Source organism: Phyllopteryx taeniolatus, chromosome 11 (genome assembly GCF_024500385.1).
Source record: "Phyllopteryx taeniolatus isolate TA_2022b chromosome 11, UOR_Ptae_1.2, whole genome shotgun sequence".
Lineage (NCBI taxonomy): Eukaryota > Metazoa > Chordata > Actinopteri > Syngnathiformes > Syngnathidae > Phyllopteryx > Phyllopteryx taeniolatus.
The window spans coordinates 3,145,955-3,161,908 of record NC_084512.1 but is presented as its reverse complement, the minus strand read 5'-3'; the positions used below and the strand labels follow the sequence as shown (position 1 = coordinate 3,161,908).

The 15,954-nt window shown below is 40.2% G+C and overlaps 1 protein-coding gene across 6 annotated transcripts in view; it reads right to left on the bottom strand.

Moving 5' to 3' along the window:
• Positions 1-11,481: 11,481 nt before the first annotated feature.
• The window catches only part of birc6 (baculoviral IAP repeat containing 6), a 195,138-nt gene continuing 190,665 nt past the window's right edge, over positions 11,482-15,954 (bottom strand). For all 6 annotated transcript variants that reach the window (XM_061789579.1, XM_061789581.1, XM_061789582.1 and 3 more), the window contains one exon: positions 11,482-12,644. In XM_061789579.1, coding sequence (XP_061645563.1) covers positions 12,465-12,644 — 180 coding nt within the window. In that variant the 3' untranslated portion in view covers positions 11,482-12,464. The remainder of the gene's footprint in view (positions 12,645-15,954) is intronic.

The window sequence follows — 15,954 nt, the reverse complement described above, 5'->3', positions numbered from 1 at the left end:
TACCAACAGTGTAGTTCAGAGGTGGGAAAATGATGGTGTGGACTGCTTTTCAGCAAATGGTACTGGTAAATTCACATTGAAGAAAGAATGAATGGGCAAATGTACCAAGACATTCTTGAAAAAAATCTGCTGCCAGCTACGAGGATGATGAAAATGAAACGAGGGTGGACATTTCAGCAGGATAATGATCTTAAACATACTGCAAAGGGAACTCTCAATTTGTTTCCAAGAAAAAAAAAATAAAGCTGCTAGAATGGCCCAGTAAATCACCTGACTTGAATCCAATCAAAGATCTATGGAAATAACTGAAACTCAAGGTCCATAAAAGAAGCCTACGGAACAGTCAAGATTTGAAGACTACTTGTGTGGCGGAATGGGCCAAAATCCCATCAGAGCAATGCATGCGACTAGTTTCTCCATACAGGAGGCATCTTGAAGCTATCATTGCAAAAAAAAAAAAGGCTTTTGTACAACGTATTAAATAAATACCAGTTGGCGTGTTCAATACTTTTCCCCATTTAATTTCACATTATTACACACAACTTAATTTCTGAGCTTATTTGTTCTTCTTTCTTTGTATTTATGGGTTACTTGGGTTGTTCCCAACATCTGGTGAAATTTTCATCTCAATAGCACCTTTGGGCGGGAACGTGAGCATGCTTTGACTATGCGAGAGATTGCGTGATTTTCAAATATGAAAAACATGGCGGCGCCCCTTGCATAGACTGGAAAAAGCAGCTATTACAAAAGAAAAATTTCTCTTTTCACAAGTCTTTTTCCTTTTTCAACAGCGAATGGTCGCTTCGTTCTTTTCTCTTTTCCTTCACCAGCTTCGCTAGCAGCAGTAACTTGTAGAGAGCCACTTGCGGTCCGCGCAGCTATGTCAATGCCAACTCTTCTGTCAAACTGCCGCTGAAGAGGAAAAAAGCTGATTGTTCCACTTCAACTGAGGATTTACTTGATTCAACAGAGACACAGACGAGTGTCCTCCTCTCAATCAACAAGAAATTGTCAATTACACTTGACTTGCTTCGCCGAGAGATCGCCAAACTCAGAAAGAGCTTGGAGTTCACACAACAACAGGTCATGGAGCTAAGATTAGATCATACTGCGCTTCGATCAAACTCGATGTCAACGTCAGCAGAACAACACAAGCTGAGACAGGAATATAAACTCATGAAAGAAACTACGCTGGACATTCAATCACGAAGCATTTGCAACAATCTAAAAACAGAATCACGCATGCCACCAACATGAATTCTCACTCCTATCTGTCTGCTTTTCTGCTGTGCTTGTTTCCACACACACTAAACACACAAGTCACTCAAAACGTTCTTGGGCACTACAAACCACCACCACACATCATATTATCCCCTTCTCACTGTTTGTTTTCTATGTATGTTCAGTGTTTGTTCATTACCCTTCTATATACCCTGGCTTTGCTGTACTTAAGTATTGTATCTCTATCACCCTATCTAAATAACATTTGTCAACACAATACCAAAAAAATTCTCGAAAACACAGCAAAACAACAGCAAAGAATGCATATTACCAAATCTATTTCAAATTATGATACACTCACCCATTATATGTCACACTTAACTTTTGTGTCATGGAATGTCAATGACATTCGATCGCAGGCAAAGAGAATGAAGATTATGGATTATATCACTAAATTTAAAACAGACCTATTACCAAAAAAAACACAGTCAGAAGAAAAATGCCTCGACTCTAATTTCACTAAGGCTATCTCGGCCTTTTATAATAGTTGACAAAGAAGCGTCTCAATATTGGTCCATAAAAGAATACTTTTTACAATAAATAGTACAGTAGCTGATCCAGAAGGCCGATACATAATTATACAGGCTACAATATTTAACAAGCTTTACACAATTGTCAATGTATACGGGCCTAATAACAATGATCCAGGCTTTTTTCACATGCTCTTTTCACAAACTTGTCAGCCAGTTCTACAATTATCATGTGAGGTTCTTTTAACCTTACGCTAAATCCCTTAATAGATCGCTCAAATCTCAAAAATAGCAATCACCCACAATGCCCCAATATACTAGAGCAGTATACGACTTTGGTCTTGTTGACATATGGAGGCTGAAAAACCGTACAAAAAGAGAATACACAGTCAGTTCACCACTCTTTCTCAAGAATAGATTTTTTTTCTTTCAAACAATTCGGCAGCTCAAAGAATTACCCCCAAAATAAATCCAATCATCATCAATGACCATGCACCAATTTTTCTCAATCTAAAAGTTGAGTCAAGTATGTGACCCCCACCAACACGGCGCTTCAACACGCCCCTATTGAAGGACCCGGATTTTGATTCTTTCGTGAGGAAGGAATGGGATGAGTTTTTGAAATTCAACGACTCCACAACCATATCCCCATCTCTGCTGTGGGAAACCGGGAAAGCTGTATTGAGAGGTCGAATCATATCATACTCTTCGTATATAAAACAAAAACAAAAATTGGAAAATGGAATTGAGGAAAAAATTAAACACCTCACAGAAGAATATGCAATTAATCCGAAAGATACTTTAGAAACCAACTTCAAAAGGCAAACCATCAATTAGACATAAAAAAGAACAGATTTTCTACAACAACAGTTAAGATAGACTAACTTTGAGTACAATAATAAATCAGGAAAATTCCTTGCGAACCAACTTCAGCGCAATAAAGAAAAGTCATTAATTACAGCCATTCAAGATTCAAACGGCAACTGTACACAGTCACCGCAAGAAATTAATGATTTTTTTTATTATAGCAGCTTATACGAATCTTCTAACAACTCAGACCAAAAAGAAATTGAAACTTTTATTAAGGATCTAACCATTCCTCAATTAAATACACAAATTAAAGATAGCCTTGATGTTCCTTTAACCATCACAGAATTACATAACGCATTAAAAAATATGCAATCGGGACGAGCGCCTGGCCCGGATGGAATCCCCGTTGAATTCCTTAAACATTTCTTATCACTTATTAATGTAGATATCAAGATTATCTCGAAAGCTCTCGCAGCGAGACTTGAAAAGGTAATTCCGTCAATAATTCACTCTGACCAGACAGGCTTCATTAAAGGTAGAAGTTCCACAAATAATGTCAGACATCTGTTGAATTTAATAAGCATGTCACAGCGTAAAAATCTAAACGCAATTATCATATCACTTGACGCAGAGAAAGCTTTCGATAAAGTTAACTGGGCTTTCCTGTTTGCAGTACTTCGCAAATTTGGCTTTGGAGATTCAATTATACATTGGATAGCAACATTATACAATTCGCCGAAAGCGACAGTCACCACAAATAGGATCTCTTCACAAAGTATTACATTACAAAGAGGAACCAGACAAGGATGTCCACTCTCACCAATGCTATTTGCAATATTTATCGAACCTCTTGCTGCCGCTATACGTCAGAATGCTAATATTAAAGGTATCTGCTCACTAGTGACAAAATCACTCTATATGCTGATGATATTCTTCTTTACTTACATGAAGCCAAGTATTCTCTTCAGGCACTCTTCAATTTCATTAAAACATTTTCACAAATATCAGACTACTCCATTAACTGGACAAAATCAACAATACTCCCAATAACAGCTCATGGAGTCCTGCAGCTTCAATCCCAGAGTACCCTATTCCTATAGGAAACATTAAGTATTTAGGTATCAATATTTCGTCAAAACTCACAGAGCTAACCAATCTAAATTACACACCACTTCTGGAAAAAAATCTCATCTGATTTAATACGCTAGAATAACTTGCCGAAATCATTACTGGGAAGAATAACTACAATAAAAATGAAAACCTTACCTCAAATAAATTATTTATTTTCAATGATTCCATTTAAGACCACATTTAAATGGTTTCAAATTTTAGATTCTGCTGTAATAAATTTTTATTCAAAAAATAAGAAAAATAGAATCAGTCTATCCACTCTTCAGAAAAGTAAACAGGAGGGAGGCCTAAATGCTCCCAACTATAAACAGTATTATTTAGCTAACCAATTACAATACCTCATCAAATGGTTGCACCACAGTGAGGAGTGTGATTCTTGGCTAGAATTGGAACAAACAGACTGCAACAACATCAAACTACCAAAACTCCCATTTATTTATACTAGTTTTAAATGCCATAAATGTTTCAAGAATCCAATAATCGCATCCACCTTAACGGCTTGGTGGCAAAGTTTAGAATCGACAGGATCTCAATTAGGACCCAGTATGCTCTCCCCAATCTGGCATAATCCAGATTTTGAAATTAATAAATATACCCCTTCATTTTAGTACATGGGAACAACATGGAATTGACCACCAACAACTATTTAACAATGTTTTTATGACAGGTGATGAACTGTTCCAAGAATTCCAAATAACAGGCGGAAACTTTCTTCAATACAATAAATTAAAAGCAGCAATAAATAAAAAAAGAAAAAAAAAAAAAGAATACCAACACTCGAGAGCACCCTCGAACTGCCGGAGTTTGTCAAGCAAATAGTGAAGCTTCTCCCGCAAAGTAAAAGAAATCTCTCAGAAGTTTATGAATTAATTTCATGCACTAAATCAATGTACTTACCAATCACCAAATTGGAAGAAGACCTTTCCATGTCCGCTGACCGTAGCGGGGTTGGTGCTGCGGGGCTGGGTGGGGCAGCCCTCTTCGTCTGTGGTTGTCCAGTCTGATGGGCCCGACCTGCAGGAGCCATGCCTCTTAATCACTCACGCCACTCACTGTATATATTTTTCTCACTAGTCACATCTCGGCACATAAACATATCTAAGGGTTCCTGGGGGACTGGTCAGGAGAGTGTGGGTGTCGGACCGGGTTTCAGTACGTCTGTGCTGTTTCCCGGTCCGTGGACCCTGCCCCTACGCCCTGCCTGCCCCCCAGGAACCCTTGGATATGTATTTGTGCCCAGATGTGACTAGCGAGAAAAAAATATATAGATACATTTGGCTGGGAGGGTGGCATTGGGTCCCTGCAGCCTCCGCCGGGTGGCCAGTTGTCTACACATATATATATATATATATATATGTAGTGGAGCAGTGATTCTCAACAGGTGGGTCACGGACCCATTTTGGGTCAGTTGCAGACAGCTAGTTAAAAAATTACGGTACAGTTTAGAGGTGTACGGTGGGAACATAGTAGGAAAGTGACAAGGAATGTTACTTCGATACCCATAGCCGCTAGTTTTTTTATATTGCAACCATTTGCTAAAATCATTTAAGTTAATTTGTTCCTCATTAATGTACACACAGCACCCCATATTGACAGAAAAAAAAAACAATTGTTGAAATTTTTGCAGATTTATTAAAAAAAGAAAAACTAAACTATCCTCTGCCATTCCTCCTTGCAGGTCCTCTCCAGTTCTGTCAGGTTGGATGGTGAACATTGGTGGACACCCATTTTATGGTCTTTCCAGAGATGCTCAACTGGGTTTAAGTCAGGGCTCTGGCTGGTTCATTCAAGAACAGTCACGGAGTTGTTCTTAAGCCACTCCTTCGTTATTTTAGCTGTGTGCTTAGGGTCATTGTCTTGTTGGAAGATGAACCTTCGGCCCAGTCTGAGGTCCTGAGCCCTCTGGAGAAGGTTTTCGTCCAGGATATACCTGTACTTGACCACATTCATCTTTCCTTCAATTGCAACCAGTCGTCCTGTCCCTGCAGCTGAAAAACACCCCCACTGCATGATGTTGTCACCACCATGCTTCACTGTTGGGACTGTATTGGACAGGTGATGAGCAGTGCCTGGTTTTCTCCACACATACCGCTTAGAATTAAGGCCACAAAGTTCTATCTTGGTCTCATCAGATCAGAGAATCTTATTTCTCACCATCTTGGAGTCCTTCCGGTGTTTTTTTTTTTAGCAAACTCCATGCGGGCTTTCATGTGTCTTGCACTGAGGAGAGGCTTCCTTTGGGCCACTCTGCCATAAAGCCCCGACTGGTGGAGGGCTGCAGTGATGGTTGACTATCTAGAACTTTCTCTCATCTCTGGAGATCTTTGGGTTCTTCATCATCTATCTCACCAAGGCTCTTCTTCCCCGAATGCTCAGTTTGGCCTGACGGCCAGGAAGGGTTCTGGTCGTCCCAAACGTCTTCCATTTAAGGATTATGGAGGCCACTGTGCTCTTCAGAACCTTCAGTGCAGCAGAATTGTTTTTGCAACCTTGGCCAGATCTGTGCCTTGCCACAATTCTCTCTCTGAGATCTTCAGACACATTTTCAGAGGCTTTTTTTTAAACAAAACGAAAAAACTTTATTCTCTAGACGCTCTCGTACAGTGCAGACGCTTTTCTGCTCGCTCTACTTGCTTTGCCTCTGTTTACATTTTTCTTGCTATTAAGCTAATTTTTCTTCTTCCAAAGAAGAAGAATTAGAAGAAGCGACTCCTGGATATTTTTAAACTTGTGGGACTGTACTTTTTTTTGTAGATAGTCAGTTGTTGCCATATTCCAATATTTTTTAATCCCCCCTTATGATTACGTGAGCGTGGCCTGCGAATTAGCACAAGCCTGCTATTAGCAACGAGACCAGCAACAACATACCTCTGTTTTCCACTGAAGACTATCACAAACTGCTACAGAACATTGCGGTCCAGGAAACAAAAATAAACTGTCTTGAAGTATATGTGGATGTAAATGGACAGTCGGGGAATGAAACCACTCTACCGATGTCTCAAAATGATGAGCAGAATCGTGCTAACAGACAGCCACTTAGCTCAACAAATAGGACGGATGTGGACTGTGGAAACAGTAATGGATCATCAGCAGTTCTCCCTGGAATTTACTGGGAACAAAGTCCAAAGATACGGGGCAACATCTAAAAAGGAGGACACAACACCAGCAGATTACAGAGGAATCCGGCTGGCCTGCGTTGCGGGCTGCTTCAACCCCAAGTGAGCGGCCGTGGACTGTCGCTACAGAAAAAGAAAAGAGGACGCAAGTCAATGCAAAACATTGACATCAGACTTACAAATAGATTTGAGCCACTCTTCGAAGAAAAAAATGGTACCCCACACTTGAATAGTTGGTGATGGAGCTGTCAAGAATGTGAAATGCTTTTGCAGTGAGAAGAACACCAAAGTACTGTGTTTTACCAATGACATGGTGTCTGATATCTCAAAGAAAAAAAATCCTGGAGATCACTGATGACAACCCAACTGTGAAATCTGTCTTTCCACACACAGGGGCCCTGGATGTTGTCAAGCAGCAATCAGAGGTACTGAAGCGAGATTTCATTGATCTCCTCATGAAAGTGTAATGTTTAGATGCTGAAGTTTTTTATTAGTGGACCTCTTCCAATGGTACAATTTGGAGATGAACATTTCAGTCAATTAAATAAGTGGGTCAAAGTGTGTACTGCCCTATCCGTGAGTTTCATTGACAATTTCTTTAAAAGGCAGACGGTTTGTCTAAATAGTCAGTATTGGTTGCCAACATTTTTTAGTGTGTACGTTTTTCAGCGGCCCGAAAGGAAAACATTGGCCTTGTTGACACAATCGGCGGAAAAAGCGATAAGGCGACACGAGGCGGAGATGGATTCATCAGCGTCACACAAACAATCAAAAAAACTAATGAGGAATGAGATGAGGCAGAAATTGGAATCTCCCACACTCCTCCCTGCACCATTGGAGAAAAGCCCAACGCAAAACTCACTCTCTACTACCCTAAATGCCCTGTTAGGTGTGACGGACAGGATGAAGGCTATTGTCAATATTAGAATCCAACGCACACCATGCCAAGATCTTCCTCCCATCCCCCCTCGCCTGAAACCAAAGTCCACTGAGATGCGAAGGGCCCCTTCTCCACCCATGAAGAATCTTATCTACGAATCTGGCTAATGGGGTGTGGGGTCTTTTTCAAAATAAGTCAGACCCCTATGGAGATCAGGCATTTTTCATCCCTGTAAATAAAAGGGACAAAAACCTGGTCAAAGAAATATGGCACAAAAAAGTAGAACTACAAATTTAGTGAGGATAAAATGTGAATCGATCAAACCATTGTCTCCAGTTATCTCTGCGAGACGAGCTCTTTTCAATATCAGGTCACTGGGTAATAAATCAATGTTGATTAATGACATCATTACAACCTATGATCTAGACCTTTTGCTACTAGATTTTATGTGTTACGTGGTTACAAGAAAAGTAGCTCTGATACCATTTGGAATGATGCAACACAGGCAAATTTTTATTTTATGAACAAGTGTCGAATAGGGAAAAAAGGCGGTGATATTGCTGTTATATTTAAGTCATTATTTCATTGTAAAGAAATTATACTGGGAGATTTTAGCTCTTTTGAATATCTCTTTTTTAGTTAAAGCTGACCCAAAGGTTTAAATAGTTTTAATAATTTCTAGACCTCCAAGATACAATAAATTTTTTTTAGGTTTTTTCAGAACTGCTGTCGGTTATTTTCAACTGACTACAACTATTTTGTCATATCAGTGGGCCCATAATACTAAAACTCACCTGTCACCCCGGTATCACCCGCACAATCCAATTTGTGCAACAACAATTCCGGTGGCCCAGCCTGGCAAAAGACACTGGTGAGTTCGTCCTAGCCTGCTCCGTCTGTGCCCAAGCTAAAGCCTCCCATCAACCCCCAGCTGGCCTGCTGCACCCTTTACCCATTCCGAGCCGCCCCATGTCCCATATTTCCCTGGACTTTATCACCGGCCTACCCCCCTCTGAAGGTAACACCATCATCCTCACCATCATAGATCGTTTTACCAAGTGTGTCCATTATGTTGCCCTCTGCTTTTGATACCGCTAACCTTCGAGCCCGCCACGTATTCAGACTTCATGGCATTCTGATGAACATTGTCTCAGACAATGGTCCTCAGTTTTCCTCCCAGGTCTGGAAGGAGTTCTGCAAGGTGGTGGGCGCAGCAGCCAGTCTGCCTTCCGGCTACCACCCCCAATCCAACGGCCAGACGGAGCGGGGAAACCAACGCCTGGAATCTGGTCTTGTGTTGCCGCCTCCTGGAGCACCTTCCTTCCGTGGGTGGAATATGCCGATAAGTCCCTCACCAGCTCCGCCACAGATATGTCTCCATTTATGGCCTGTTATGGTTTCCAACCTCCTTTGTTCACGGAACAGGAGCATACGGTGGCGGTTCCCGCAGTGAGGGAACACCTTCGACGTGTCCAGTCCATACGGAAGGACGTCAGGGCAGCCTTAACTTGGTCTGAGAAATGAAGGGCTCACCAACCTTCGTCGCTCCCCTACGCCTGAGTACAAGGTGGTATCAGACGGTTTGGCTTTCCTCCCATTACCTCCCACTCTAGACTGAATCCTGCAAACTCACTCCATGCTTTATTGGTCCCTTTCCCATCACCAAAATCATCAATCCCATATCAGTCCAATTTAAACTTCCACAATCTCTAAAAATTCATACGACGTTCCATGTGTCACTTCTCAAGCGTGTCTCCACCTGTTTTCCCACTATTAGTGAGGGCAAAGAGCGTACTAGTACATGGACCTTACGCTGGATGTCAAGGATATTGAATAAATGCTCAAACAATTTGTGCGATAGCGCTTTACTAGTGGTACGAGTGGGCACATGTCAACTAGCGCAAAGTATTTCCTCACTAGCAGGGGCCGGTCCATTCCAGGCCACAAGCGACTTTTTTTTCTTTTTTCTTTATTTATTTTTAATAGGACAATTCCTATATAATTTCCAATGCACACAGCCATCTTTTAACAAAACGTAATTAGACGACTATTCAACAAATACAAGATGACTTACAGGGTAGGCTTAAGTCAACAAAGCCGTGCACGAGCGTACCGAACCGGCCGGAGTACCGGTATGGATTATAACCTGCAGACTGTAGCATGTGTTTATGATTCGTGACTTCGTTGGACCCTTGCTGTTGTGCCGTGCGCGGTGCGACCAACAATTGCAGGTTCTCTCCGATCACCTACCCCCCACACAAGACCTGAACCAAAATGTGCAAAGCTGACAGATCTTTTCAGTGGAGGAATGATCCAGCAGCACGACGGGAGGTGGGCAACACAGGGAAAATGGCAAAATATTAAGACCGAGCAGACCCTGCATTTGTTATGTAAATGATTTGGTACTCAAAATTGTTAAAATACTTAAGTCCTTATGTATTGCAAGCATCATTCTTTTTGTTGCTCAACATCAGAAAATGATCGAGTCTGTGACCTGACTTTGTGATTTACATTTTAAGCAATTAAGGGATACTTACATATAATCTGATATGTGAACAAATGAGCGGGATTACTGATATCAGAAAGCCAACAGGTTGTGTGTGCGTGCTGTGTGATTTGTCATTTTCTTCCATGGATTGCCTTGGTGTATTAAGAACGTAACTCTTATGATTATTATTGTGATTATTTTTAGCAGCAGCATCAGAGGTGAAGGTCACTAGCAGGGGTGTTATTGAGGGACTGGGTGACCCCATCATGGCACTGAGGAGGTGGTGCTGGTCTTGGAGAATGAGGAGGAAGATGTGGTGGTCTTATTGGGGGAGAAGGAAGCAGCAACAAACATACCGGTAGAGATGCCGTGTGTACTGGGTAGGATATTGTATTATGCATACAGTGTATACAGCAAAAATTATGAGACCTAAAATCACGGTCATCGCTCATTGGTTAGTATTAGGGGCTTTGTTGCAAGGTAGGAGGAACAAAAAAAAAATTTTGGTCTTAGGTTGTGTGCACCGGGGGCCTCGGCGTCTTAAATTCCTGGGCTGAATTTTGGGCGCAGTACGTCCCTACTCACTAACATTTAGCAGTCCTACTAGTATAGCAAAGTTGTTCTACAAGTGTGCAGAAATGTCATACAGTAGTGGAAAAACACTGACAAGACAGTTGTCTTAGTAAGTTTATCATACACTAAAAAAAAAAAAAACTCCTTTGAATTTACTTTAATCTGAACATGTACATCAGTTGCTCATAATTAAAACGATTTAAACATAATTTATTTTTTAGGGGGAAAAAAAATCATTTTTCCACGTTACAATCATGTGCAACTGAAAATTAAGTATTTTTTTTCAGTGTACTAGTGAGGACAAAGTGTGAACTGGGTCACTATCGCTACAAGGTTGCCAGTTATTAAAATGCAGCAGAATAATTAAATTCTGAATTATTTTAAGTGGCTAAACATTTGCACACATACCAGCACAATAAGTCTCAAATATTTGTCCTTTATTTTGTGTGTGTGGGGGTGTTACGTAGCACACAGACTACTCCGCTAACTACAGTGTGTGTAATAAGTGGTTAAATTATATTAATCGCACTGTGTTAGCATAGTAAAGTCCTGCTGCTTAACCTTAGTCATACGAGAAGTTGACAAAACAGATTTAAATAGTGATATTGTGTTGAATTGTGTCTTTCTCCTCTCTCGTGTACCACAAAGCAGAAATTCTTCATCTTGAGTAATGCGCCAAAGAACTGGATGTGGAAAATGGACAACAAAAAAAGCATTGGCACAATCAATGCATACTTTCAAGCATCATTTAATGTCCTAGCAAAAGGATTAAGCGGCTGTTCTAGGGAGTGATTAAAATAGAAAGTGCATCTTTTTGTTCACTGGAGTTCCAACATAAAAAAAAGATCCAAGCAGTTTTAGATATGTCAGACGGCGCAAAATCCATAATCATCTGTGTAGAAACAGCAAAAGAAACTCAGTAAAGGTACACTGTATACTGGAGTATTTGGTGGTATGGTGTCACTCAAAGGCACATCACAGCTTTGTATCTCACGGGGATTGTTGCACACGCACAGAAGACACACATACAACATGCACAAGCCTTCAAATGACACGCAGTCTCATGATCCATAATGTTTATCCAGCGTTTGGAAGAGGGAGAACTTAACATTTAAGGATGTCAGCTTTTATTGAAGTGGATATGATCCCAGAGATATCATATGAAGTGACACGTGACCAAAGAAGGGGCTTTTGTCTTTTTTTCTCTCTCTGTAGTGTTTTCCTTATTTCTTTCCTCTTCTTTGTTGCAATTATTTTAAATATTGTCCTTAAAGAATGACCACTATATCCATGATAACATCTGTTGTCACTCGAACAGTCCAAAAGATGAAAAAAATAATTAAAATTTAGTAAACATTCATTGCTAAAGGTAGTTTCCCTTATATAATTTTCCTCTGCCATTATGTATTTATAAACAAGTTTAATAACATACCAATCAGTGGTTATTTCACAACTGGGGGAAAAAAAAACTAAATGTTTGCACACGTTTTAAAGGTAAATAAAAGTCTTTGTTGACTCTTTTCATGATGGGCATGGATAGCATAGTTCAGAGTTCATCTCATGGCATTGTGTTTCCTCACGTCCCCACGCGTTCCACTATTATACTATTAAGATCTTTACATACAAATATGGACAAACTGGTGGCTTGTGCTCCAAAGCCTCAAGTCTTTTTTCAGAGTAATGATCTGCTAGGAGGTGCTGGGGAAGGCAAAGACTCATAGCTGGCCCTCGCCGCCGGGCTCATCCTGACTGCCGCCGGGCTTCTCCGAATCCTGGCTGGGCAGCTCTCCAAGGATGAGGGCAGAGCTCTTCGCCGAGAACTCATCGCCATCCGCTTCGAGACCGTCAGGGCAGTGCAACTTCAGTAGTTCCTCTCTGAGCTGAGCTGTATGTCGCTGCATCAAAAAACACACATGCACAAACACAATGAGCCTGGTGTCTCACAATGTTGAATGTGGGGAATGGAATGCTCCTTGGATACGCTGAAATCTACAGTTGAAACCAGCAGTTTAAATACAGTGCCGTGAAAAAGTATTGGTCCCTTCTCAAATTCCTGTATTTTTGCAGTTTCCCCACTTTAAGATGATCAAACCAATGTAAATAGACATAACCCAAGTGAACTTAAAATGGTGTTTTAAAATGGTCATTTCATTTCAAGAAAGAAATATTCAAAGCTACCCAGCCCGGCGTAATTTTTGGTTAATTTACATTGATCACACCCATTATCTTCAGACCTGTTCATCAAGAAATCACTGAAACAGAATCTGACCTGACAAAATCAAGTCGGACAAACAATCTAAAAAAAAAGCTGCAACAAAATGACACGATCCAAAGAAATTCCACAACAGTCAAGAAAGAAAGTGATTGACCTGTATCAGTTTGGAAAGCGTTAAGCCATTTCTAAAGCGTTAGGATTACAGCCAACCATAGGGAGAGCATTACACTCATGTAGAACACATGGAACACTAGTGAACCTTTCCAGGAGTGGCCGGCCAACAAAGATTGCAAAGCAAATTTATTTACATAGCGCATTTCATACACAAGGTACCTCAATGTGCTAAACATGATTAAAAGCTTTTAAAAACAAAGAAAAAAAACAGCTTATAAACATTTAAAACAAAGAGAAAAAAAGTACAATTAAAACAGCATACAGTGCAAGAAATACCATTTAAAAGTGGAAATGCTCTAAAAAGCATGAGGGAAAAAAAAAAAAAAAAAAAAAAGAAGTTTTTAACCTGGACTCAAAAACATTCACACTTGGGGCTGACGTCACTTCTGTTGGCAACTTATTCCATTTGTGTGCAGCATAATAGCTAAATGCTGCTTCACCATGTTTGCTTTGGACGCTGTGCTCCACTATTTGACCTGAGTCTGTCGATCTCAGAGCCCTACTGGGTTTATATTCCATTAGCATTTATCTTGTATTCACGACCTAAACCATTTAGTGATTTATAGACTGGAAGCCAATGTAAAGAATTTAGAATTAGAGTAATATGCTATGACCTCTTTGTTCTGGCCAGAACCCGAGCTGCAGCATTCTGAATGAGCTGCAACTGTTTAATGCTTTTTTGGGGACTCCAGTCAGAAGACCATTACAATTGTCAAGTCTACTTGAGATAAAAGCATGGATGAGCTTCTCCTGGTCTGCATGACACATGCAAGCCTTCACTCTGGATATGTTCTTCAGAAGGTAGAAGGCAGTTTTAGTAATTGATTTGATATGACTATTTTTTTTTAAACTTTTTAAAATTTGTATTTTTATGATTACGATTTTTTTTTATATGACTGTTGAAAGTCAGGTCGGATTCTATCAGAACACCAAGGTTTTGGACTTGGTCTTTGGTTTTAAAGAGAGTTACTCTAGGTATTTACTAACAGCAATCCTCTTTTCCTTATTGCCAAAAACAATTCTCAGTTTTGTTGTGGTTTAATTGAAGAAAATTTTGGCTGATCCAGTTATCTGTTTTAGACAGTGACACAACACCTCAATTGAACTGTAGTCATCTGGAGACACTGCAAGATATAACTGTGTGTCATCTGCATAGCTATGATGGTCAAAATTAAAGTTCTGAAGAATTTGACCCATGGGTAGCATATACAGGCTGAACGGGAGGTGTCCAAGAACTGACCCTTGAGGGAACCCATAGGTCATTGCGATTCGATGAGATTGAACACTTCCAATGGTTACAAAATAACTCCATTCCTCCAGGTATGACCAGAACCATTTAAGGACTGTTCCCAACCTGTTCAGCAGTATATTATGATAAGACCAGAATTGACACCTTTCCTGAGTCAGTGTTCAACGTCATATTATTTAGCACTTTGATAAAAGCAGATTCTGTACTGTGATGAGTTCGGAAACCTGATTGAAATTTGTCAAAAAGTTCATTCCACACAAGGAATTTGTCCCCGGTAGTTGGAGCCGCTCTCGTACGTCAATTGACAGAGAACACTTTTGAGACAAAGACATTGACAAAAAAATGCGCAAAAAGATGCAAGTCCTCTCGATCTTAGAGCAGTTCGAATGACTAATATTGCAATCGTCCAGTGCAATGACCATTGTGCAAAAGGCGCCAAGACTTCAAGGAGTGTATGTGGTTTACAGTGACGAGTAGTTCGATCATCTGGGACAATGTTGATTGTGCAAATGTTGCAGATACTCCTCAATCAGTGTGCAAATTGAGCAGATGCTACTCTGGCATTAGTGGCCAGTATTGGTCAACAACAGATATGCAAATAGTGCAGCGTGGCGAGATAACTACAGTGAGTGCACGAGTAATACATAATTGGCCCCACAGAAACGTGACAACGAACTCAAGTCAAAAAATTGCCAGCATGTTGTAATGGAATTGTAGGTTAGGTGTTTAAGAAGTTGATTGCAAGAGGGAAGAAGCTGTTGGAATGTCTGCTAGTTCTAGTTTGCGTTGATATGCACATTTCAGAACAAAGAACATTCATCTCTGGGACACAGAACCTGTCTCATTCCTGATTAGTGTGATGGCTACACATTCCCATGGTGTTTATACTAGCGTATAATTACAGATGAACATGGCACTTTCAGGTATCTTTAAATAGCACCAAGGATGAACCAGACTTGTGCAAGTCCACAATTTTCTTCCTTATATCTTGGTTGATTATTTTTTTTTAACTTTGCCATGATGTTACAAAAAGAAGCATCGTATTTCAGGTTTGCCTTCAAATACATCCACTGTTGTGTCACTAAATAAATTTTTTTGTCAATAAACCTATCAGAAGCTTCCAAAGACGTGACATCATCATCACCTGGGTTTTCTCCAAATCGTAGGCATAGTAATCTTATTGTATGTAAACTTCAGACAGTCATGAACCGCCCCCCCCCCCCCCCCCCCCAAAAAAAAAAAAAAAAATCCTCTCATTCTGGCATTTAGCATATAGAAATATTTATATTTCAACTGCATGCAAAAAAACAAAAAACAAAAAAAGGAAATCTTTGTTTGGATTCATGGTTGTTAGGTTTTAGGTCGTTTGCTAACATCATTACGAAAACAAAACCTTGTGGAGGCGTAGCTTCTGAATTCATTTTTGGTGCAAGTCCGGATAAAAATTAAGATGGACACAATAGAACCGTTACGATCACAATTTAACCTTTCCCCATGTGACAAAGTTATGTCAACCGCCAATGTGTTTCATAGGCCTGTGTGAATGGTACTGATGGTTCTAAATTCT